We start from the raw sequence: 23589 nt of genomic DNA, 5'->3' as shown, positions 1-23589 counted from the left end.
TTTTACATCAAGAAAATAGATAAGGTGAATTATTTCCCACACAAGCTCTAAGTCCCTGTTGGTTATGGGGCAGCTGTTTCAATGTTTGGCTCTTGAGGAGTTAGTATAAGTGAACTTTACATTACACAGGAAGATTTTTTTTTCCAGCAGACAAATGTCAGTTTGTTCCAAAAATAAAAAATGCCATTTGTTGTTGTTCTTGTCTAGTGTGTGGTTGAGATAATGGATCAACAGCTTCTACACCTTAATTAGAAAAACAACTTATATTCCTGTGCGCAGTTCTCTTACAGAGCTTTTCTTTCAACAACACACTCAATTACACCTAATTACAAGCTCTGGTCCTCGATGGGTGAGCATTAAGAACAATATTTGTGGTGAACAGGGAGGATTTAAGAAAGCTCTCTCTCTCTCTCAAACGATATGTTTGCAAGCTTTGCACGTCCGTACCCATAGTACTGAAGTGGCACCAAGTTTGTGTTGGTGATAATTTTACTTTCAGGAAGTTATTTTCTCTTATTGTATTTTGGTATTGCTTCATGTTGGGTTTTATTGAACGTTAAATATATTTTCAAAGTTTGAGGATGATTATGATTCATACTGGGAAAAATGACAGGAATTTGAACCGTGTCAGTTTTTAGGAAAAGCTTTGAGGGCATAACTTATTGTTTAAAGGTCACATATTATGCTAAATGCACTTTTTAAATGTGTTCTAACATATCCATGGGTCCACGCTGTGCCTAGAGACTGCCAAAATATTTAAAAAAATAACAATCTCTCCTTTTCTCACTCTCCCCCTTTCTGAAACCCCCACCCCTCCCCCCAATATACTCCAGTCAGAATTCTCCTCGTTTCTGACCTCACAAACTGGAAAGCCAGAAGCTTCCACTGTGCAGCCCACACCCCTATTTCTTATTGGTCCACGGCCCCGACAGACAGAGGGCGAGGCGTATCTGGCTTCGCTTCCGGACAGGGGGCGGGGGGAGCTCAAAGATTGTATATTTACGAGGGGAGCTGCAGCTCTTTTAAAAAAATAGGCCATTGTGAGATTAGCTGAACATCAGCATAGTACAATAAATTATCTGAAAGTTTTTTTCAGCAAACAATTAAAGAAAAACGTATTAGGGACCACTAAGACCATATAATATGGTGTATAATAGTACCGAAAAGTGTATAATATGAGAGCTTTAACCGTTTGTTATCGGCTTTGGTCTAAAAAAAACAAAAAACTAAAAAATCACCCTCTGCACATCCTGTCTGGTCTTTGTTCTGATAGACACAACCATAGGGCTGTGTATGGCTTCTATTATTAGAAAACTGTTTTAGCTACTATTTCTCCTCATGCAAAAAAATAAATATATATATATTTTGCCTGTACCTGACGCATGTGGGATGTTGGGCACAATACGTCACTGTGTTTTCTTTCCCTGAACCTAAAATGAAAAAACGGAACGTGTCTATTGTAAACACAAAGCCTTATGTAATGCCCCTTTCCCAGACCGTGTTAATAATTTAGGAGGAAGAAGTGAAACCAAACAGCTTGCAACGTACCGAGGTTCTAGCCAGAGAAGATTTATTGGCACAACCATTCCGTTGGATAGGGCTGAATATGGAATGAGGGCAGACATCAGAAAAGCTTGCCGAAATGTCCCTGCTGAAAGGCTGGGTCTTAACTTGTGGCTGATACCTTGGCTACAAAATGAATGTTGTGGTCTGAGTACTTGTCCAGACATGTGTTCCCTTCTGGGCAATTATTTGAAAGAAGTGTGGGATTTACTCATCATCAGACATCTGAAGTCACAATCAGGGGCTTATACTAAATACATGCAAGTCAGGTGCGTTAACCCGTGTCTAAATGAAGCAGTGAATACAGCGCCGAGTGTCTGTCTTTACCCTTGTGATGCGCTGGCTGTGTGTACAGTTTTGTCAAACTTATCAGCCCAGCAAATTTTGGTATGGAAGTGAAGGAAGAAAAGGACAGAAATACTAATAGATAAAGTCTGACTACATTCTTGTTTCAGTCAAGTTGTATCATGCAGAATTATTAAAAAGTTATTTTGTAAAAGACGACAACAACAGAGACAAGGAAAACAAATCTTTTCAGGATAATGCATATCATCGCTTTGCTTTCGGTGAACAATTGATTATTTGTTGCATTATATTCTATTTGAAGGTATTCGTACAACTTTGTTCTTTCCCTTTTAGTTTAGTATAGTATACAGAATGTGACCAGAAGGTGTCTTGTTATTATTATTTTTTGATATGATATCAGTATCAGTGCTTTCTTGTAGTCCCTTGACACCGATTTTAAAAACAGACTTGCTAAAGCCTAGGCTTTATTGATATAACATTGATAACAGATTCATTTTATTAAGATATAATGGTTTCATGGCAGGTCTGGTTTCTCTGCAGTTCTGTATGAGAATATATATAAGCTTGATTCCTGCTGTAACAAGTCGAAATGTTGTGTTGTGTTGTGATGAGGGCTGTCATATACAGTACAGTACAGCATATGGTACAACAACGTTATGTCTTGGGCAGTGCATGATGAGTCATACCAATGCTGTGTTGGGAATAAAAAAACATAACGCTGTTAATGTGCATTCCAGTTTGCCACGTGGCAACCCATAGCTTGACATGAAATTCTATGTGCACAAACATCATCATTCCCACTGAATGACATCTTCATCTTAATCACGTTTGCTATTTTTAGGACCCTTGGACGTTTACTCTGCTAATTCTGTTAACACTATTTTCTTGCAGCAGCCAAGTATTGCATGATCAAAGCCAAAGCTGATGGTGATGTCTGCTTGTATATACTGTTGATTCAGCTGTGTGATACAATTGTCGGCTTCATAACTGTTTATTTGACCCTGAATTGTTGCTGTCCTTAATCTGTGGTCAGAGTGGCTATTGTTCCATTCTGTTCCTACGCAAGAGCCTACTCATTGTGTGCACACTTTGTGTTTCACAGGGATACACTGAACACAATGGAGAAGTCAGCAACTTGTTGAAGTGTTACTGATCTGTTGATGCAGTGCTAGATACCATTCAGTCTTTCTTCCAGTTATTTTTTAGGATTTCATCATCTATATATTGAAATAGTATATATTTTTTTCTACACCCATGTACGATTTATTCGATTTAAAATTCAGGTGCTCTTGAAGTGTTTATTTTGTTTTTTTCATAACAACTCAATACTCAATTTTTATTCATGAGGACCTTGTTCAGATGAGTCATACTGTATCTCGCAGTTGAAAACAAGTTACTGTAGGTTGACAAAACCGGGACAAATTCATCTTTTTCTAAAACCTTCAAAACACAGTAGTTATAAACAGACTGTGAAGACAGAACTGTATTTTTGACACAGTAGTTCTGCTTCAGTGTGAGTTGTTTATATTGATGTATTTTAACACATTTCCTTTATATTTCTGAGATAAATTGTGCAAATCATTAAGGTCACATAATGCATTACATTAGCGTACACAATAAGGTACAGTATCTGAAAAGTGTGCTCTGAATATTAGCAGTAATGTGTTAGAGGGTGGGGATTTTTATTTATTTTCATTTATATAAATACTTATTTTGAAAAAGGAAAATACTAATGACCCTGGACATAAAGGTGTGAATGTTAGTGTCTAGAACTTTGCCGTTGTTTGTGTGCGCGGTTTGAAAACAACAACTAGAGATTGAACTAGAACAAGACTTTTATAATTGTTTGTTATTCAACTTTAATGGCTTCGGCTATTTCTTTTAAGCAGTCACAGTACATTTGTCAGTGAACTGCTCATCCCCGAGATGCTAAGAATTGACTTTGATCCAGTCATTCACAATAAAAATAAAGGGCTCATCAATTTTGGAATGGACATTTTATTTTCGTAAATGCGCTGGATAATTATCCAAGTCTATTAAAAGTTCCCAGAGGGTTGGAAACACTTAACGCTGCGTGCTGCGGCAGGAAAACAACACGGCGGCGAGAGGTTTGCTTGATGACTGGGAGTGTTGTCAGTCACAGTCCGTGGTTTGATGATGTGTTTCTGTTGCTGTGTACCTCTGCAGGGAACGGCTTTGTTAACCCCAGGGGCTCCCCGGGCGTCCACAACACACCCAGCGGCAATGGCCTGGGTAAAGTCATGCCCACCAAGTCTCCACCACCCCCTGGAGGGAATATGGGAATGGGAGGCCGCAAGCCAGACCTAAGGGTTGTTATCCCTCCATCTAGCAAAGGGATGATGCCCCCACTGGTGAGTACAAGAACACATCACTGCACACAAGTTTCACCAGCCAAAGGAGGAAGAAAAGCTTTTTTCAGCTTCTTAATCTAGACATTCAAAGCAGAATGGATGTTGCCACATAGATCAGTGTGCAGAGGACTATGTTTTATCTGCCATGTCAGGCCCTTTGCGCTCCTCTTGTGCTGCATTTTTTTTTAGACCGGCCTCAAAAATAACATGGACTGAGCCAAGAATCTGCAGCCCAGGTGTCATAACTCTCACTCAATTATTCCCATTTAAATGAGATGCTTTTCTCTTATTAAACTAATGAAGGTGCAGAGCGCTCTCACCACAGTGCAACACCTGGCTGAACTCCACTCTCCTGGTCATAAATCAACCCCCCCCCTCCCCCAAACAAAAAGAGAAGAAAAGCAGGATGAAGGATTCTCAGTCTTCGGCCAGCAAAAATACTATTTCCACCTTTTGCGTGTTACCAAAACTGATTGTGTTTTGGTAAATGAGCTACGGGTTACTGTGGGTACGCCTTCTTTTGCAGAGCCTCACCGAGCCTGAAGCAGCATGTGTGTTGCCATGTCAGCGCTTAGAATCAGTACAATAGGACAGGTTGTGTGTGTTGGTTATGGTTCTGAAACAGGTTAGGCAGTGGTGGCTGGAGTTATAGGTTCTTTTCCGTTCGAGCCAAAAGAGCACTTTGCAATGGTAGGGGCTTTGGCTGTGGCAGGTCTGCAGACAGCCTGTCATTAGGCCATAATGGTATTAAATTAATCACATCTCAGTGTGACAGAGTGTAGATGAAGACTTAATCAGGGGCTCAGGGTGTGAGCCAGATAATATCTTGTCGCCCTTGTCGTGTCTTCCTGCCGCTATTGATTGAGTGTGGGTATTAAGGCAGCCCTGGCCTGGTCGCAGTATGTCCCACAGCACAGGCAAAGATGGAAGACCGGTTTGGTTCCTTTAGAAATACACAGTACGATGCAGCCATTGTCGGAGTATTACCATGTCATTTTCTATGGTTGTGCAGTGTCACATTCTGTATCAGACGAGTGTGAGTCAATAGAATCCAGTACAATTACATACAAGATAACAACTGTATAGCCCAAAAAAGTGTAGCTTCAGAGATTTATATCCACACAGTGTTGGAAAATTCTGGCCACATGCTTTTGGGTAAATTGCTTCATATGTATAACAGACATAGAAATTAGTGTGATTGAACAACGACTATAGAAGTCATCCACACTTAATATCAAATCTAAATAGCTGGTGCTATTGTTACCGGAGCGATTTACAGTTGATCCCCTTCCTTTTCTGTAACCCTGCCTGTCTTCTTCTCTTCTGTTGAGGGCAGTCGGAGGAGGAGGAAATGGATTTGGTGAGTTTTGACAAATGCCTGGGCAAATGGCTGAAATGTGAACGTGCTTCCGGTGATCACACAAGCTAGACCAAAGGCAGTGCTCAAACCGGAGATTGGCTCTAGAGAACTGCCAGCAATAATACATGAAAAAAAAAAGGTTTTGTCACTGCATGTTGTGGGTTTGGCCTGTGAAAATTGCCTCAGCCTGTTAAATTGGCTCCTCCATTCCCAACCTGTTAATGTAAGTCATCTACCACTAGGAGTGTGAGAGAGAGGAATAGATTATAAGCTAAGTACATTAATGTCTTTACATTTTTTTAAAACACTATAATAGTGTAGTCACTATCTGAAACATTTTACGAAGAACAAAAAGTAATGGGTAAAAAAAATGTGAAAAAAACATTTCCAAGAAGGAGAGGATTGCGTCATCTTAAATGATATCATTCTGTGAGATACTTGGGTTTGGTGAAGTCATCTGGCAGCAGAGTGTTGGAACAATGCAAGGAAGCCATCAACTACTTCATGATGCAATGCTGCTTCAAGCGTAACCGCTGGCTGCAGTTTCTTACATTATATTCAAAAGGGATTGTTATGGTATTGTTCTAAACTACGTCTGCGTTTGATTAGTGTCGACTTAGTGTGTGCATTTGTAGCTCACGGTGGAGTTTGCTGCATGACCACACTGTGCTGTGTGGGTGTTCTTGTGTGGACTGCATGCCAGTCACTGCACTAAAAAACCACTGGGGCTTTGCTGCACTCACTCTTGGAATTGAAATGTCTTATTTATGTTATCCTTTTTGCATCCTCTCAGTTAAGAGTTGTTTATTTGATTATAAAACTGATCACTAGACTGGCTTTGATTTGTTGCACTCCCAATTCGTAGGCTACCGACGCGTGTCTCATTAGCCCTAACCATATAACAGCATTTGTTTTAATGTCTAACAAAGTTAAACTCATCATGCAAATCTGATTTAGAATGTGTCGTGCCTATAGTTACTCGTCAGTCCTTATGATTTCTGCACTGACTGCATCCATGAGTTGTCCACCCTAAAATAGTTGGAAGAAATTAATTATTTATTGCGATTTCTAAAATCCACTTAAATATTTTTAAACCAACGGTAACCAGTTTAATGTGTGTAGATCTGCAGTTGTTATGAACATATACATAAACATATACATTCATTTAGTGAACTATATCTGGATAAATATTAATCTATATATTAATATAAAATCCCTGTAAAGAAAGCGACAACAACATCACCATACTGTACAATCAATAATGAAAAAGAAACGTGACTATCATGCCATGAATCTACACCACCACCTAGTGGTAGCTTTTCTTATTACATCAAATCCCTCATTACCGCAAAGTGTGTAAATATTGGATATGTAAATGGTTGGCCCTTAATAAAATGTGAACATTTTTGTATGTCAATATTAGATTTTGGTGTTTTTTGAGTTCTATATGTTGGGCTAATGCATTTCCTGTGTTTTCTTTTTGTGTTTTCCAGAACACCCACAGGATAATCAGCTCCCAGTCCAACCAGCCTCTGGCCACACCGGTAGTGTCCGTCACCACCCCCAGCTTACCCCCACAGGGCCTGGTCTACTCAGGCATGCCCACCTCCTACAACCCTGCTGGTGAGTCTCGCCTTGCTCTCCCATCACAATCAAAACAACCTGCCTCAGCCGTGACTGTTTGCACTAAAACACAGTTGGTTCCTGCTTTTTTTACAGAGTTCACCCTGAGCAGTGCAGAGATCTCCTCCCTACAGGGCTTCAGCTCTCCTGGGCTCTCACTGGGCTCCATGTCGGCATGGCAACAGCATCAACTAGGCCAGGCAGCTCTTAATTCTTTGGTGTGAGTAACGCACTTCCAAACAAAGGCACACACTCTCTCTCTTCAGACGCCCGCACATAAACGCAACACCCACTGTGTGCTCTGTGATATCGTGCTGAATCACACTTAATACATATTCCTGCAGCTTTTTCACCATTGTTTTTTTTACATTTGTTATCTAATTTTTTTAGAGCACTAAACACTGAAATGTCATATCTCTCTTTCCCCGTTAGTGGTGGAGGTCACCTACCTCAGGGCTCCAACCTCTCCATCAACACCAGCCAGAACCTAAACATCAAGTCCGAGCCAATTTCGCCGCCCCGGGAGCGCGTCACCCCCTCTGGCTTCCCCCATCATCATCAGCAGCAGCAGCAGCCGCAGCAAGGTTCCAGCCGACAAGATGTCCTGGGCCGTTCCCCTGCCGACAGTCTCAGCTCCTCGTGTAGCTCTTATGACGGCAGCGACCGCGAGGATCATCGGCCGGACTTCCACCCCTCCCTGGGGCTGGGCAGGGCCCCCGCCGGCTCCGAGGAGAGAGAGAGCCCCTCGGTCAAGCGCCTGCGCATGGACACATGGGTGACATAGAGAGAGCCCCGATCAAGCCTCCAGTCACCAGCCAGTCAGTCAGTCAGTCAGTCAGAGAGAGAGGGGTTAGACATGGAGATAAAAGAAAAGAGCAAAAGGGTCCTTAGAGATATCATTACGATACTATTATTCAACGCCCCTTTTAATTTGCAAGACAAGAGTGGCAAATGTTATAATGTCAGGACATATCTAAAGTAAAAATTCTCAAACTGATTTTAGTAAAGATTTGAAAAATCTCAGTTGTATCGGGTGGTATCAGGTACTTGGTGCAATTCAGATGACGTTTGCAGAAGAAAGATGTTCAAAGAAAAATTGTTGAAGACAATAGGCAGTAGATTATTGTAGTCACTGGTCTAGTCAGACACTTACATTTAGTTGCTGTTATCGCTGTTGTGCTTGCAAAGTTGCAAACAATCAGAAAGTTGTGTTGCTTTCAGGGTGAGGACCCATAAATACGATGTTCAGTGCAAGAACTATCTTTTGAAATCATGCTGTAACCATACAAGACCCTCATCTGGTGTGGCCTCCTCTAACATATCGATTAAGTTGGTCAGAGGATAACGACAGCATGGAGTTAATTAAAATGCACAAATTTTGATCACACAGTCAATAATTGCAGCAGCTGAGACTACTGCAGTGAATAAATGAAACAATACAGTTTGAGCTAATAGAAAAAAAGCAACCGAATTGAATGCAATAATGACATACTATCCATTTTATAATTTAAAAGAGTAGGATTTATAAATGTGCAATTAAGATAATGCGAATCTGTCCAGTTGAGCTGGTGATAAAATCAACACGTCCACGTTTGTGTAACAGTTCATCAGTAATATAAGCCAAAGCTGTTCTTTTGTGTCGTTTTGTACAGTCGCTACTATTTCTGAACAATTCACTCCAACGCACCATTTCTCTGATTACAGTTTTAATTTCTACCGTGCTCTATGGGAAACAGTGTCAAGTCATGTCAGCCAGATCTAGGAGCGATATCTAAAGCCATGAACATTTGCTGTTCTGTTTGTACGATTGACAATTTGAGCCAAACATTTTCTTTTGCTGTGTAAATAACGACTATAATATGTATCACCAGGGTGTGAGTACAATACCGAAATGTACTGTACGATCACCATTTTCAAGAAAAGTATATTTTTGTGGATTACAGCCAAGTTTACAAGAGTAGACCCTAAAAAAAGTAGATCATTCACTCGTCAATATTTGCCAATTTGTTAATTTGTAAACTTGTTACCTCTTCTAAATTGAATATACAACATAACCTCCCATGTGTTTGAGTTCCAGATGGTCAATTTGTTTTCCCTTGCTTTTATCAGTGGTGACTGTGTGCCCAGTAGACATTGCTATAACAATGACGTGAGGTTGAAGTTTCACTATTTTCATATTTGTGGAAGGATGATCACAAGGCTAGGGGAAATAGGGGTTTATTCCCTCCTATTGTGTTAGCTTGTCTTAGTTGTATACCAGCAGCCGCTGAATACACTGCCAACTTCCAGTCCCAAGGTCCCGGCACCACACTGAAGAATAATCTATTGTTATTGCATGTTGCTCACCTGAAAGACAAGCCATCTCTCAAGCTCTTTGCCAATATCCTGTTATTGGTTCATGGAATTTCACAGATGACATAAACATGGCACAAGTGGCTGCTGACCTTCACAGAAAACCGAACATGCCCGTGCCCGCATCTTGTTGTAAATATCACAGTCCACTCAAAATCTCAGTCATGATAATGTACAAAGATACTCATGTTTCCTTAATTGGCGTCAGAAATTCTAACGTTAATACCCCATTACTTTAAAAGCACTATAGGCCTAGGAACTTGAGGAGCCAGATAAGTCAAATTAAAATAAAAAAACTCTGAAGGTGCTGAAGTCATGTACACATAATAAGGTGTTCCAATGCGAGGCTGTAGCCTGTCTTTTCGCACACTGCAGGGACATAAGGGGGAAAAAAGGGGGGGGGGGGGCTGTGACTTATTTCTTTCAACATCATTAAAGAAGCTAGTTCATAACATCATCAACAACACATGTCACTGACTTCAATCTCACTGCTGGATTGCACACATTTGTATGAGAAGTTTGCTGTATCTGAGAAAAAGGTATCGCTCTGCATTCACCATGGCATATCTGCTGTGTGTTTTTCTGAGGGTTTTATTTTATGTCCCGCCCCATCTTCAGCTCAGTGATAGTTCTCAGTACACACACACACACACACACACACACACACACACACACACACACACACACACACACACACACACACACACACACACACGTAATTATCTATGCAGTTACAGCCCCAATTCACATGACATACACCCAATATGATGTCAATTCACTTTAGTCCACTTAACATAAGGAAGAAGAGCATCTGAGGGTTGACTGTTAACGTATTGTTCCTGAAGTGCAACAACTGAATGTTGCTGGACTACTAAATTACATAATATATTCTTATTAAACTATTGGTTTGGTACCCCAGGGGCACTCTCTCTTCATGTTCATATACATTGGTAGACATACTTTACGTAATCCATGTAATCCAGTATGACACAGCTGGTGAGAAATAGCAATAATAAATGACTACAACAAAAATTGTCTGCCCATCTTGGCAGCACCACCTCGTAGTGTTGAGCACATACTTTAGCACTTGATAACATATCAGGGAATTTTGTAGTTTCTCTTTCTACAGTATATGCAGTTAGGAAATGCCTTATCCCAAAGAAGAAAAATTTAACTTTTTCCTTTATTATCTCTCAGTTAAAATAGAAAAGACAATGCAGATTTCACTCAAACCTGACCAGACCTGCCTCTTCTCAGAAAGGATTTGCACAATAAAATGCATGGTGAATGCACAACGATATGCTTTTCTCTTTTTTGGTCTGTTTCCCAGTTGTCCACAACTGATGAATGTGAAAGGAAAGGGTGATCAGTGAACCTTTGTAGAGGACTTTTCTTCACTTTGCTGTGTAAGAGTACACTGCTTTGCTTCATGGCTTTTATAAACAGAACTATGTGTTTGGTAAGTGTTTGTAGTTGATAGTTCACTTAACTAAAGAAGCTGTTTTCGGTTTGAACGCTCAGACCGTTTGGCGGCACAAGCTGGACTTTGTTGCCAATTATGAAATTATTTGTTTCAAAAATCGAAAGAGATTTTAAGTTAATCTACATTGTATTTCCCTTGAACGTGTTATTTTATTTTCATCATACGATAAATATTCAAGTGAACTTTTTATTAAACAATTAAGATACTATGCTAGATATTGTTGTACAACATTTGTATTCTTCACAAAAGTACAAATATTGGCTTTTAATGTGTAATTTAGTTTATCTCTCTTATTCTGTATAAAATGAAGTAAACAACTCTTACATAGAATTTGTTCTCCTGTGAAGTCCCAAACAGTAGAAACTGTCAACTTTATTAAACACCTCAGTGTATGCTCAATCTGAACTCAATGTCTATTCATCTTTGAACTTAGCTTACAATTGCATTGTATTGACTGCACTGCATGCATCAGCCAGTGCACTGAGGCCACTGTTTTTTCCCACCACACATTTATACACACTGAACCGACAGCAATTAGTATTGATTGTTCAATCATTTGGCATACTATAACATGAAATCAACGCTCTCAGAACGTGTACAAAAAGAATGCTGCTCATTTTACTGAAAGGGTGTCATACTGGACTAATGGCTTCATGCAGTGGGGGTGAGGTAGGCCTACTCTGATTCCTTGTGTAAATAGTATATCAATAACAATTAGTACTAGGCCAACTACAGTGTGAACAATTTTCATTGCAAGCAAAAGTGCTGCATTTAAAATCTTATCTCAGTATAAATAAATATGTAGGCCATTTGTCAGTAGGCTGTAAAAACACACGACTTTCGAATCCGTATTGTAGCTTGTTCCTCTTATCTTCAGTCTATGTCCTACATATGTGTAGGAAAAGAAAAAGAGATGTAGGCTAATAATGATACTTCCTTAAGCATTTCTGCAACGAGCTCATGCATTTCCACTATATCGCCAGCAGGGGGCACTGTAAAACGATACAATTCAATACACAGTGTAGGTTAGTGTGGCCTCTTCACAATACGCCTATCACGGTTCATACATGCTGTAGCTCGTGTAAAGGTAAGTTGGTAAATTAAAACAGTGAAGCTAACAGGTCAAAACAACTGGAACTAACAGAAGTATTATTTCGGGCAGCATACTGTTGGGTTAGCTCTTTTAAAATAGGATTTATCAGCCTATCCATAAGCGCCCAAGTGTGTGCACTAACTCAACAACAAGAATTTAACAATTAACGTAGCATTAACATGTGAAAATGGGCTTTGAAATCGAAGATGAGAAATGTAGTTTGCGCTCATTAAGCACAAGTTACTTCATGGTTTGGGGTATCGTTTGTTGTTGTCAACTTGTCACCGCTTTGGGAAAAAGTCCGACTGACTATTAGGGCCTACTAGAGCCTACACCCCAACAGTAACAGCAAGGTAAAGTTAGCCTAAAAATAAATCAAAGCTCTCTATCCTACTTTTTTTGTGTCACTTTTGGTGTTACTACTTAGTAGGCTAGCCTATTGCTTTAATATAGCCTATCTATACAAACTGGAAAAGTCAGAATCGGATCTCCTGTTTTACTTTTAGTTTAGTTTAGAATAGAAAACATGCAATGAATTAATTATAAATTGTAATCCTCCTTTACGGCAACACTTTACTTGCACATTAAACAGATACATTCCCCCTCTTGTTCAATGCCATTGATACACCCAGTGTTTTCTGCTTTTGTGTCCAATGTCCAGCTGGGTGAAAATAGTAGCCAGCCGAGATCCCGGCCCTCCAAGGCCCCCCCGGGAGATTTTTTTAAGTTTTTAAAGTGAAATGCATGAATCTGGTGCACTTTGAGAGGGAAATTAAGAGGCTAAAGCTGAATAATTTTGTATGAAAAAAATGGAGACACTGTGTCAGATGAATTAGAAGCTATTGGAGAAGGACATATGGATTTTCCATAATAATATTAATTTAAAATAAAATATTATGCAGGGTCTCCTGGGATGGGCTTGGTGCTCTTTTTAATATAATGAGTGCATTTAAATTATTTCAAAATTTAAAGGGCCATATTACATTATATTTTAGAAATGTGCCACGGGCCAATCAATCAGTTTTGACACCCCTGCACTAGTGGGTTTTTTTCAAATGGCCATATTACATTATATTTTTTAAATCGGCTGCGGGCCAATAAAAAGCGGGCCGCGGGCCGTAGTTTGGACACCCCTGACCTAGGCCTATATTTTATTATATTTTAATACAGTTGTAATGTTTGTTAAGTAAAGTAAATTAAATAGCAAAACGTACAGCACTTTGAGACAAACAGGGATTTTAGGTCAGCTGTGTAGTCTTCAATCTTTCATGGTTGTTTTGAAGTCTTGCGTGTGCATCACTGTATATTTGTCCCCGAGTGCATGTTCCTGGCTTCCCGTTCATCAAGCCAGCTGGGCTGCAAGCTGGAACAGGTCCAGTGTGCATGTGTAGAGTAACCGAGCAGGGTTTTGGGATGTTTGAGTTGTGTGAGAAGAAGGGCGACAGGCCACCTGCCATAGGGACTTGCCCTGTTCAGATCCCCAGCCCTGCCTTTCAACTGGGAGCCAAGTTGGGGTTCTTTCATGTGGGCCTGATCTCCTTAAGACATCAGCAAATATTGAACTAGACTCAGTCCAGACTCAAACACATCTGTTGTCATATAGTCTCCAGTGTTGGGCACACACAAGGAGAGAGAGAGTTAGGGAGAGAGAGAGATAGAGTGAACACCAGTAGGTCTGTTGCATTGGCTTACGTGTGGACAGAAAGCTTGAGTTTATACTTTGCAAACACAAATGCTCACTTTTGACGAGCTTAGGCTAAACCATGTTCCACTGTAAACAAATATGGGGCTGTGTGAAAGAAATGGAATTTGGTATGACAAGGCAGCCACCGAGCGCCAGATCCTCGCTGAAGATCAAGAATGAGATAAGATGAACAGAAAGCCAACATTTCCTATGCCACAAGTCATGTTGTAGAATCAATCAGCAGTATTTTGGGACTGTTTTGGACGGACAAGAAGGACAGTTGTATTGTAGAATTAGGCTAGATTATGGCATTAAGTAATTTCTTCCAACACTCTGTCCTATAAGAGAACACACACTAGAGGAAGTGTAATGCATACAAGTCCTAAAACTTACAAATAGCCTCACAAATGCAAATAAACAGCCAAATATTCAAATCAACAAGGAACAGACTGGCATGCAGGCAATTAAACGGCCTGTATATCCTGCTGTACTGTGAGGACTTGTTTCGTCATAATTGTAGTGCTTCAGTGTGTTTGATCTCTCACTACAGTGTCTTAATACGTTCACTATTTGTCATCAGTTTTTTTTTCTGAGCCCACACACCTGAAGTGATACTTTATGTAGTTTCTCCCGGTAGAAAGAATTGGGCAGGAACACAGCACTTAACTGTGGTATTGTGTGTCGTTGAAACTCACCCTGTGAGACTGGTATGGCTAGTTTCACCCTGTTTGGCCTCTCCACCAATCACTTGTGTTCAAAGTTGTCTTCAAGCAGGGAAGGCACAAGTTACATGTTGTGTTGCCTGAAACACTTCCCCATTTTTCATCATAGTTAGGATGTTTGAGCTGCCTTTCTAGACGTTTACTGCCGCTCTCGGTGTTTACTGACTCAGTGTGTGGATTTGCTGGGACAGGTAAAGTACACATTTTACCTACATTATACTTTCAGGATGTAATGCCATGTAGAAAAGTTCAGGGGAAGTAATTTATTCAGAAATTGTCTATGATAGGCCTACATTCTTTTCTTGTGATAATGTATCGTGCCACCAACTTTTGGTATATCGGAAGTACATGTAATTGTAGGTAGCAACTGAAAGTTGTCAAAAGTAGGTACAGTCTAGTATGACAATAATTCAGATGGCATACCAAAAATAGAGATATATGTTGTATTGCCCATTTATGTTGACAAGTCCTCTATAATGTATTACAGATTAGGTAAATATAAATCGAGTTTTCAATATTTTCTCTCAAAACTAAGTGTACATACATATAGCCAACATTTGTTATGTGTGTTTATAACTGTAATCGGTGGCTACCTTTTGTACATTTTACATTTGGCTGTTGTAGTTTATGTATTTTTCATGATCCTAGTCTACTGTACATAGAATACATTTCTGCATTTATTTTGGCCTGTACACATGTACATAAGGGACCTTGTAATCACAGTTTTGTTTTAATTTGAAAGGTATAGGTAAAGATGGATCCCAAGAAAAAGAACTTCTTGGACAACTTTCGCAAGAAACCTAAGTTTGTCAACTTGAAAAAGCCAGGTAGGAAGGCACTAGCCAAGCAGGGCCGGAACTTGGCCCATCGACGCAGTCTTTCTGTACCAGACCTAAGGCTTGTACCAGGTGGAGCATTTAGAGACAGTGGCTTGGCATCCAATGATGACTCTGATGCCATCTCCTTTGGCAATTCCCCTGGTGTCAGTGATACTGATTCTGTTGCAAGTGGCTATATCGCTGATGGACCACTTTTCGCAGAGATGCTCACCCTTTCAGTACCAGAAACTCGTCAAAGAGTTCCCGCAGTGTACACAGCTGCTGCTTTTCAACGAAGAAGTGCAATAGTGGAGTCACTGACCCTTTATGAGGAACCTGATGGTATGACAAATTCAAATTCAAGCTCAGAGATATTTTCTTTTGAAACTACTCCTTCACCAAGAATTGTTAATACCAACGCACCTGCTCCTTCATCAAGACCAGTTTCTAGGGAAGACACCCCAACAGAGAGAGTTTCTGGTGAAGACACAGAGAGTGTGTGTGCAGGTTCTCTTGCTGCAGCATTGGCAAGAGCAAGTTCAATGGGAGACCAAGTGAACCCTTACAAAGAAAAGAGAACCATAACATTTGAGCAGAGACAGCGACCATTTGAAAAAATGACTCCGCCAGCAGTCAGAGCAAATGTAGATAGAATGTCTCTAATATTAGATTCTTTAAGTACTCCTCAAGAGAGTGCAGATGGTACCTCTCTGGACTTTGCATGTGGCACTCCTATTGAGGAGCGAGTCGACATGCCCTGGACGACAGATTTGGAGGAACTGGAAGGAGAACCATGCACTCCACTTTCGATGAGGAAGTTCTTCATAGAAGAGACTCAAGAAGAAACCCATTCTGAAGAGGGCCGTGAAGAAATAGCAGAGGTCAGTTTTATTACTAGTTTATTGAACTACATGTAAAGAGGATTATATTCTTATCTGAAGCCTTTGGTGATGTGTTACGTAATGTGTTATGGTATGTTTTTGTCCTTAGCCTTTATATGCTGAATGGCATGGAGTTAGCAATCCTGGAGAATGCTTGTTGTCAAAATCTATGAATATCTCCTCACGATCCTCTACCTGTTTTTTACGGTGCGCTGTAGAAAGAAACTTCCAGTGTTACTACACAGCCTGGGTTCTGTAAAAGGGCATGTTGCTGACTACACTGGGCCCCCTTGTGTTTACATACCCTTTGTTTACCCTTTTGTGAATTTCTTTCAGCGCTCATACTATTCAGGTAGCAGATCGTGAGGAGATATTAACTGATTTGGTCAACAAGTGATTTTGACAATAAGCATTCTACAGAATTACTGATTCAACCTTTACCTGTACCTGTTGCTTGCTTCTATATAGGCATTGACTAAATGATTCATATTCCTTCTGTGACAGTTACGATTTAGTCTACTGGTGCAACATATCAAAAAGCATCCTCAGATTGTTGGTCTTGGATTTGACTTCATACAGCTCTGGTGTATAAAATGAAAATAAGGCTATTGTTCCCTTTTGTTCAGATGCCTCTTAGATATAGAAAACATGTTTTACTAGTAAGGGGGAATGTGGCAAAAAGTAAAAAAAAACATACTGCTAACATCTTACTTTTCCATTTGACTTACGAGAGCAGTAGAACATGTCAACAGTAAGGCAAAGTAAGATGTTATCAGTATGTTTTTTTTTAAAACTTTTTGCAGCTCTCCACGCCACATTCCCCCTTACTAGTAACACAGGTTTTCAACTGGTTTTCTACTGTATATCTAAGAGGCATCTAAACAAACGGGAACATTGGGCTTATTTTCGTTTTATACACTAAGGCTGTATGAAGTCAAATCCAAGATGGTCACTTAACATGCAAGACCAACAATCTGAGGATGCGTTTTGATACAGTGGAGGACATTAGTATTTGATCCCTCACTGATTTTGTAAGTTTGCCCACTTACAATGAAATGAACGGTCTATAATTGTATATATCAAAAGGAATATCAAAAGGAAAATCACATAAAAAAGATAGAAATTATTTTGCATTTCATTGAGTGAAATAAGTATTTGATCCCCGATCAAAACATTGCTTACTTGGTGGAGAAACCCTTGTTGGCAAGTACAGAGGTCAGACGTGTCTTATAGTTGATGACCAGGTTTGCACACATCTCAGGAGGATATTTGGACCACTCCTCTTTGCATATCCTCTCCTAATCTTTAAGGTTTCGAAGCTGTCACTTGAGCTTCAGTTCCCTCCACAGATCTATTGGATTAAGGTCCGGAGACTGGCTAGGCCACTCTATGACCTTAATGTGTATCTTCTTGAGCCACTCCTTTGTTGCCTTTGCTGTATTTGTAGGGTAATTGGTGTGCTGGAAGATCCATCCACGACCCATTTTTACGGACCTGGCTGAGAGAAAGAGGTTGTCACCCAGTATTTCATGGTACATGGCCCCATTTATAGTTCCCTCGATGCAGTGAAGTCCACCTGTCCCCTTAGAAGAAAAGCACCACCAAAGCATAATGCTTCAACCTCAATGCTTGAATGTGGGGATGGTGTTCTTGGGGTCATAGTCAGAATACCTCTTCCTCCAAGCATGGCGAGTCACTATGATACCAAAGAACTTGATTTTGTTCTAATCTGACCACTTCACCTTCTCCCAAGCATTCTCTGAGTCGTTCAGGTGTTCATTGGCAAACTTCAGACGGTTCTGTACATGTCCCTTCTTGAGCAGGGGGACCTTACGGGCACTACAGGATTTCAATCCATTACGGCATAGTGTGTTACCAATGGTTTTCTTGGTGACTGTGGTCCCAGCTGCCTTGGGATCATAAACAAGCTCCTCCTGTGTAGATCTGGGCTGATCCCTCACCTTTTTCATGATAATTGATACCCCACAAGGTGAGACCTTGCATGGAGCCCCAGACCGAGGGAGATTGATGGTCATTTAGTTTTTCTTTCATTTTCGAATAATCACACCAACAGTTGTTTCCTTCTAGTTTTATACAGGAAACTAGTTGAGATTAGGAATACTTTTTTAAAGCACGAGGACCAATCTGTGGGAGCCAGAATTCTTTATGGTTGGTAGGGGATCAAATACTTATTTCACTCAATGAAATGCAAAATAATATATATATTTTTTTAATGTGATTTTCTGGATTTTCTTTTTGATATTCTGTCTATCACTGTTAAAATAAACCTATCTTTAAATGTATAGACCGCTCATTTCTTTGTAAGTGGACAAACTTACAAAATCGGTGAGGGATCAAATACTTATTTCCTCCACTGTATGTTGCACCAGTAGACTAAATTGTACTGTCACAGAAGGAATATAAAGTATTCACACAATGCCTATATATATATATATATATATATATATATATATATATATATATATATATATATATATATATATATATATATATATATATAAGCAACAGGTACAGGTGAAGGTTGAGTCAGCAATTCAGAAGAATGCTTATTGTCAAAATCACTTGTCAACATATGTTAATATCTCCTCACGATCTGCTATCTGCTACCATTGGTTTTGTCTCTTAAATACATTTTCTATTGTCATGAGGAATACTTAAAGTTCCTTTTTGCATTTGAAGCCATACATGTCAAGCCATGGGGTATTACTCACAGATACATCTTCCCATTTTTACAAGACTAGGATGTTGTATTCTCATGTTTCATTAAATCTCATTGCAACCTTTTCCTATGTAGGGGTCCAGCGAAACCTGTGATTTCTTTGAGGAAAATTTGCAGGATCCTTTGGAAATCTGTGAACCAGCAGGACCTGATGTCCAAGTACCTTGCTCATTCCAGAGATACCTCCTGGATGTCAACATAAAGCGGGGAAAACACCTAGTCATACGAAACAAGCGCTCTGGTAGGTCTACAATCTGTTGAAGCTCTATAAAATCTAGGCTGTCACATCTTGTCACATCTTGTACTTGACTAATAGGCTGTCTCGCTTAACACATCTTTATAAACATAAATCAAACAGTTTTCTTAACAGAAAAATGGTTATGAAACACCATTGATAGATCAGTACAGATCAAGAGATACCATATCACGTTTCTTTTTTTAACTATTTGTTTTACTTGTTGGCTGTTGGCTACACCTAGAAGGATGAGTCTTAAATGAATCATGCAGTGCGTGTCCATCTTGTTAATCTTGCTGTGTTTATAAGACAATTAGGCAGTTAGGAGTGTGTGAATTGGAAAATGTGGTGTCGTTAATGAAGGCAAGATGGGCTGTGTTCATTCAATGCTTCTGTTCACTTGTGAGGACGATGTCTCCTGTGAATTGGCGTTCACAAAAAATAATGCAGTCAGACCAGTATGACAAAAGCATTTATAAAAGAGAATACCATGATCAGTAGGCCTACATGAAAACAATGGGATTGCAACTAAGCTAAACAGCTGACTTTGAAATGGTTCAGGTTTAATGATACATTTATGTACATTGATTTAAATAATCAGATGTTAATTTTTCACTCATAGCTTGATGGGCCTCCCCCCTAAACACAGCTTATAGATTTTCAAAAAGAGTTGTTATTTCTTCACATCATCCCACAAGTTTTCATATAAATAATTGTGTTGATGTATTAGGCTTGATGTTAGTTAGTTAGTAGATTTTATTTGGACATGGACATGACAATGTCATTGGACGAACCAGATGCATTGTTTACAGTGTATTAGCATAAATGCTAGTTTACAACACCTGTCCACAGGAGGCTTTTTAAAAACAACAAAATAAACTAAACAAGACAGAAACAAGATCAAATACTTATTAAAAAACTGATCATTAAAAGAGTAAAAATGCAGAGCAGCAATATAATGAATCAAATATATATACATACTGTAGGCTACATAGAGTAAAACAAAGGCAGCATGATGAAACAATAAACCAGTTGTACATTTTTTGTGTGAGCACTGTTGATTTGATTTGAGCCGTTGTTTAAGTTCTCTGTAAAAAGTGTTGCTGTTAGTTTCTAGTTTTAGATTCGTGGGCAAGAGGTTCCATAGTTTTGCCCCTTTTACAGAGAAAACAGACTGGGCGAAAGATGTCTTGTACATGGGAACAAGACAATCACCATTGATGGAGGCTCGTGTATTTGCACAACTAGAGCTCTGACGTCTGATGGCCAATTCAGACAACATTGGTGACACATGGTTACCGGTATTTACACACTTGAAAAACAATTTAAGATTACTAGAATTAATAAAGTTATCAAAGGTGAAAAGGTTGTGTTTTTTTTAGAATGCCACAGTAATGCCATCTCATGGGTTTCCGGTCCATGAATTTTATTATTTATGTGGAAAATGAGTATTTAGATGTTCCGTAGGTTGTTGATATACAGGTGAAACTCGAAAAATTAGAATATCATGCAAAAGTTCATTTATTTCAGTAATTCAACTTAACAAGGTGAAACTAATATATATCATAGACTCATTAAATGCAGAGTGAGATATTTCAAGCCTTTATTTGTTATAATTTTGAAGATTATGGTTTACAGCTCATGAAAACCCCAAATTCAAAATCTCAGAAAATTAGAATATTGTGAAAAGGCTCAATATTATAGACTCAAAGTGTCAAACTCTAATCAGCCAATTAATCCAAAACACCTGCAAAGGGTTGCTGAGCCTTTAAATGGTCTCTCAGTCTGGTTCAGTGGAATTCACAATCATGGGGAAGACTGCTGACCTGACAGTTGTGCAGAAAACCGTCATTGACACCCTCCACAAGGAGGGAAAGACTCAAAAGGTAATTTCAAAACAAGTTGGATGCTCCCAAAGTGCTGTATCGAAGCACATTAATAGAAAGCTAAGTGGAAGGAAAAAGTGTGGAAGAAAAAGGTGCACAAGCCAAGGATGACCGCAGCCTGGAGAGGATTGTGAGGAAAAGACCATTCAAAAGTGTTAGGGAGCTTCACAAGGAGTGGACTGAGGCTGGAATTACTGCTTCAAGAGCCACCACACACCGACGGATCCTCGACATGGGCTTCAAATGTCGAATTCCTCTCATTAAGCCGCTCCTGAACAAGAAACAGCGTCAGAGGCGTCTTACCTGGGCTAAAGAAAGAAAGAATTGGTCTGTTGCTCAGTGGTCCAAGGTCCTCTTTTCCGATGAGAGCAAATTTAGCATCACATTTGGAAACCAAGGTCCCAGAGTCTGGAGGAAGAAAGAAGAGGCACACAATCCAAAATGCTTGAAGTCCAGTGTGAAGTTTCCACAGTCTGTTATGATTTGGGGAGCCATGTCATCTGCTGGTGTTGGTCCACTGTGCTTTATTAAGTCCAGAGTCAACGCAGCCGCCTACCAGGAGATCTTAGAACACTTCATGCTTCCTACAGCAGACAAGCTTTATGGAGACGCTGACTTCATTTTCCAGCAGGATTTGGCACCTGCCCACACTGCCAAAAGCACCAAAACCTGGTTCAATGACCATGGGATTACTGTGCTTGATTGGCCAGCAAACTCTCCTGACCTGAACCCCATAGAGAATCTATGGGGCATTGCTAAGAGAAAGATGAGAGACATGAGACACAACAACACAGACGAGCTGAAGGCCGGTATCAGAGCATCCTGGGCTTCCATAACACCTCAGCAGTGCCACAGGCTGATAGCATCCATGCCACGCCTCATTCAGGCAGTCATTTGTGCAAAAGGGGCCCAAACCAAGTACTGAGTACATATGCATGATTATATTTTTCAGAGGGCCGACATTTCTGTATTTGAAATCCTTTTTTTATTGATTTTATGTAATATTCAAATTTTCTGAGATTTTGAATTTGGGGTTTTCATGAGCTGTAAACCATAATCTTCAAAATTATAACAAATAAAGGCTTGAAATATCTCACTCTGCATTTAATGAGTCTATGATATATATTACTTTCACCTTGTTAAGTTGAATTACTGAAATAAATGAACTTTTGCATGATATTCTAATTTTTCGAGTTTCACCTGTATGTTGTTAATTATAATACATGCACCTAGATTGGTAACTGGGTTACAATTATGAATTGTCATATCTTAATGGAAATGCGCATGAACTTTGAAAGATGGTTTTAATTTAAACACATTAGAACTGATTGATTTATTATTTTTACAATATGTGTGATATGCGAGAGAGATGTACAGAGGCACAAGTGGGAATTATAACGTTTACTTTGGGGAAGCAGCAACCTCATGTGGCAATAAGTGAAACTACAACATATGAGAAAATGTATGTCTTGCCATAAGTGAAACTACAGCATATGATACATTAATTTGTGGTGTTCTAAGTGTGGCTATTTACATACTATTTTATTTGCCCAATAAAAAAAAACAATTTAGTTAAAATTAAAGTTAAATTTGGTAATGATGAGTGTATTACTGTTTTTTTTTTACATTTTTATGCTTTATTGATAGTGCAGAGAGACAGAGGGGAGGGTAGGGGGGGCACCCAACCAACTGAGCTAAGGGCGCCCCAATACAACAGTATTTTAAAGTAACATCAATCTTATCTAACTGAAAATGTAAACCCTATGGCTGTGTTGTGGTTCATGGTCTAGCTCTTATATCTTGGATCTAATCAGCTTACAGGGAAGCTGTGAAAGGACTTTCCTCTTAGATTATTGCCCAACTGTTTTTTCCCCCTTCATGGTGGCAGGAGACCCACAGTGCCCTACTCCCTGCTAGTTGAGACCTTACCTTCCCTGACAAGATGGCACCATGATGATGCAATCCCCACACGCCCCCTGTCTCTCCACTGTTTGCCCAACAATCAACACCGTGCCAAAGGCTCACCAATAGCATACATTGTCATTACATATTCTGAAAGGACCCACGCCACCAGCCCCCACTCCTTGGTTTTGTTCTCCCTTTTTTCCCATTAATTTCCATCGTCACCGTTCTCAGTCATGCCAGAGCTTTTCTCCTTGCTAGCTGCCACATTCTCCTCCTGTCAAGTTGCCTGGAGGTTTCCCTGTCACAGGCTGGCAGGGTGGAGCTGCTGTGGGTCCTGCCTGCCTTTGCGAGATGTTCATTTGGAGTGGGGAGCTGACAGGCCTGACAGCCCATCCCCACAGGGCCTTTGTCATGTGATTCAAGCCTCCCTGCAGGCTCTCTCAAGCACCCCTTTATTCCCCTATACAAATGAAGGCATGGGACTGGCTTTAATTTTTTGGCCAATCTGCATGCAATTGCAGAAACAAAGAAGTCCCATACCCCCACTCCACTCACAGACAGACTTT

At 39.9% G+C, this 23589-nt stretch overlaps 2 protein-coding genes across 8 annotated transcripts in view; both read left to right on the top strand.

Moving 5' to 3' along the window:
• Nucleotides 1-10291, top strand: part of mef2aa (myocyte enhancer factor 2aa) — a 59816-nt gene extending 49525 nt beyond the window's left edge. For 3 of the 5 annotated variants that reach the window (XM_080027882.1, XM_080027881.1, XM_080027883.1), the window contains exons 6-10: nucleotides 4057-4241; nucleotides 5578-5601; nucleotides 7095-7224; nucleotides 7321-7444; nucleotides 7657-10291. In XM_080027882.1, coding sequence (XP_079884008.1) covers nucleotides 4057-4241; nucleotides 5578-5601; nucleotides 7095-7224; nucleotides 7321-7444; nucleotides 7657-8008 — 815 coding nt within the window. In that variant the 3' untranslated portion in view covers nucleotides 8009-10291. The remainder of the gene's footprint in view (nucleotides 1-4056; nucleotides 4242-5577; nucleotides 5602-7094; nucleotides 7225-7320; nucleotides 7445-7656) is intronic. The other 2 variants (XM_080027884.1, XM_080027885.1) reach the window with 1 other exon arrangement.
• Nucleotides 10292-14615: 4324 nt separating this feature from the next.
• The window catches only part of mctp2a (multiple C2 domains, transmembrane 2a), a 38653-nt gene continuing 29679 nt past the window's right edge, over nucleotides 14616-23589 (top strand). For 2 of the 3 annotated variants that reach the window (XM_080027110.1, XM_080027108.1), the window contains exons 1-3: nucleotides 14616-14749; nucleotides 15301-16257; nucleotides 19073-19238. In XM_080027110.1, the coding sequence (XP_079883236.1) occupies nucleotides 15313-16257; nucleotides 19073-19238 (1111 nt within the window). In that variant the 5' untranslated portion in view covers nucleotides 14616-14749; nucleotides 15301-15312. The remainder of the gene's footprint in view (nucleotides 14750-15300; nucleotides 16258-19072; nucleotides 19239-23589) is intronic. The other variant, XM_080027109.1, reaches the window with a different exon arrangement.

Source organism: Ammodytes marinus (assembly GCF_949987685.1).
Source record: "Ammodytes marinus genome assembly, chromosome: 5".
Taxonomy (NCBI): Eukaryota; Metazoa; Chordata; class Actinopteri; order Uranoscopiformes; family Ammodytidae; genus Ammodytes; species Ammodytes marinus.
The sequence above is the reverse complement of the archived record's forward strand: the minus strand, read 5'-3'. Positions and strand labels throughout refer to the sequence as shown.